At 41.5% G+C, this 1,792-nt stretch overlaps 1 protein-coding gene across 1 annotated transcript; it reads right to left on the bottom strand.

Moving 5' to 3' along the window:
• Positions 1–209: 209 nt before the first annotated feature.
• LOC110924482 (adenylate isopentenyltransferase) lies at positions 210–1,561 on the bottom strand. Its single transcript, XM_022168485.2, has one exon. It carries the CDS (start codon positions 1,219–1,221, stop codon positions 232–234), a length of 990 nt encoding a protein of 329 aa, XP_022024177.1. The 5' UTR covers positions 1,222–1,561; the 3' UTR covers positions 210–231.
• Between the last annotated feature and the right edge of the window lie 231 nt (positions 1,562–1,792).

Genomic DNA, 1,792 nt, shown 5'->3' with positions numbered 1-1,792 from the left:
GACAAACCTTTGATATTTTGAAAAAAAAAAACTGTTGACTAAAATCATAGTTTCTATGATACGTTTTATTTTTCTTTTGAGCGCCGATTTTCTTGTATTAGGCTACCGCACTCTTTAAAGTGGAGAACCATGTTGCTTCACTCTCTACATTAGAGAGCCTTGTTGCCCACTCCGATCACAATATGATATCTTAACCGGACCTACGCTATCTTTAGAGTTTCTAGGATTCAGCTACTCCTCCAAGAATTGGTTCACAATCTTTACACTTGTTTCCACAACCTCCTCCCATAACTCTGCCACACTTCCTCCACCTTCCGCCGTCATTTTCCGCCGCACCACCTCCGTTGCATCCACCCTCTTCAAATCCCACCCACCCTCCTTCAACCGTAATATTTTACCCACCTGCCTCTTCGCCAGCTCACAACTATTAACCTTCACCCTCCTCACCCCTCTATCATACACCTCCAAATCCACTCCACCACCACTAAAATACGCCTCCATCTCCCGCACTCCGATCGCCCGACCCAACCCATCCCTTTTCACCCTCAAATACTCACCCGACCCGAAAAACTCTTTTAACTCCTCCACCATACCCGAATCCAGCATCTCATCAACCCTTTTACATAAATACCGGTTTAAAACTTTGAAGCAAACATCCACCCATATGAAGCAACACTTGTACCGAAGCTCCGAGCTGACCGGGTCTGGGTCTGGCCCGTTAAACACATCCATTTTCGGGTTGAACTGTTTTGTAAGTAATGAGTAGATGAATGAGTTCGACCCGCCTACGATAAGTGGCAGCCCATTACGGGATACAATATTAGAGATTGTTTTGGAAGCTAGTTTTCGATATATATACGGGTTGATAACGATTTGGGACGGGTCGAATACTCCGAGAAGGTGGTGAGGGATGCATTGTTGTTCTTTTATTGTGATTTTGTTGGTGGTTATATCGAGTCCATGATATACTTGCATTTTGTCGGAGTTGATTATTTCGGAGTTTTTGAAGAAGCGAGTTGCGAGGTCGATTGAGAGACGTGATTTTCCAGCTCCTGTTGCGCCCATGATGACGATAATCTTTGGGGAAGTGGCCGCGGTAGTGGTAGTTGCCGTGGTGGTGATATGAATCCGCTTTAACGTGAGGAAAGAAGCGAAAAGGTGGCCACGATGACGGGATGAAAATATGAGGGAAAATGGTGGTCTCGGAATTAAGGATGGCATCTAGTAAAAGGTATACATTTTTTTTAACGACAAGACTTTTATATAAATATAGAAACGGATCAACAAACACAAGAGTGAATATACCAAATGTGTATATGTGGTCTCAAAAGGTATTAAGCATGGCTTTTAGCAAAAGGTATACATTTTTTTTAAATGGCAATACTTCTATATAAATGAATGTGTTTTGATGATGTGGCCATGAAAGTGGTGATTGGGGAGTGTGTCTACTACCGCCGTGAGGTGGTGGCAGTGGTGAATAACAGAATATGGTATGCAAGTTTGTTTGTTTTTGTTGAGATCAATTCGAGAACTTAAATAGGAGAGAAATGATCTATGTTGTGTGGGGTATGTTGTGGGGTAGAGTAAAATGTAAACTTATTAAAAAATTAGATTGTGTTTCAGTTGAGACCTTTGGTTTAAAGATCGCATACATAGATTTTAGAGTAAACTTCTTTTGCTTTTCTGTAGTTTGATCACTTTAACGGTTTTGTCTCAAACCTTTAAAAATCGTCATTTTACTCCCTGATTGTACTAGTTTTTCTCTAATTTGTTCCACGGGTCTAACTCCATC

Source organism: Helianthus annuus, chromosome 17 (assembly GCF_002127325.2).
Source record: "Helianthus annuus cultivar XRQ/B chromosome 17, HanXRQr2.0-SUNRISE, whole genome shotgun sequence".
Taxonomy (NCBI): domain Eukaryota; kingdom Viridiplantae; phylum Streptophyta; class Magnoliopsida; order Asterales; family Asteraceae; genus Helianthus; species Helianthus annuus.
This window is presented reverse-complemented; position numbering and strand designations above follow the sequence as displayed.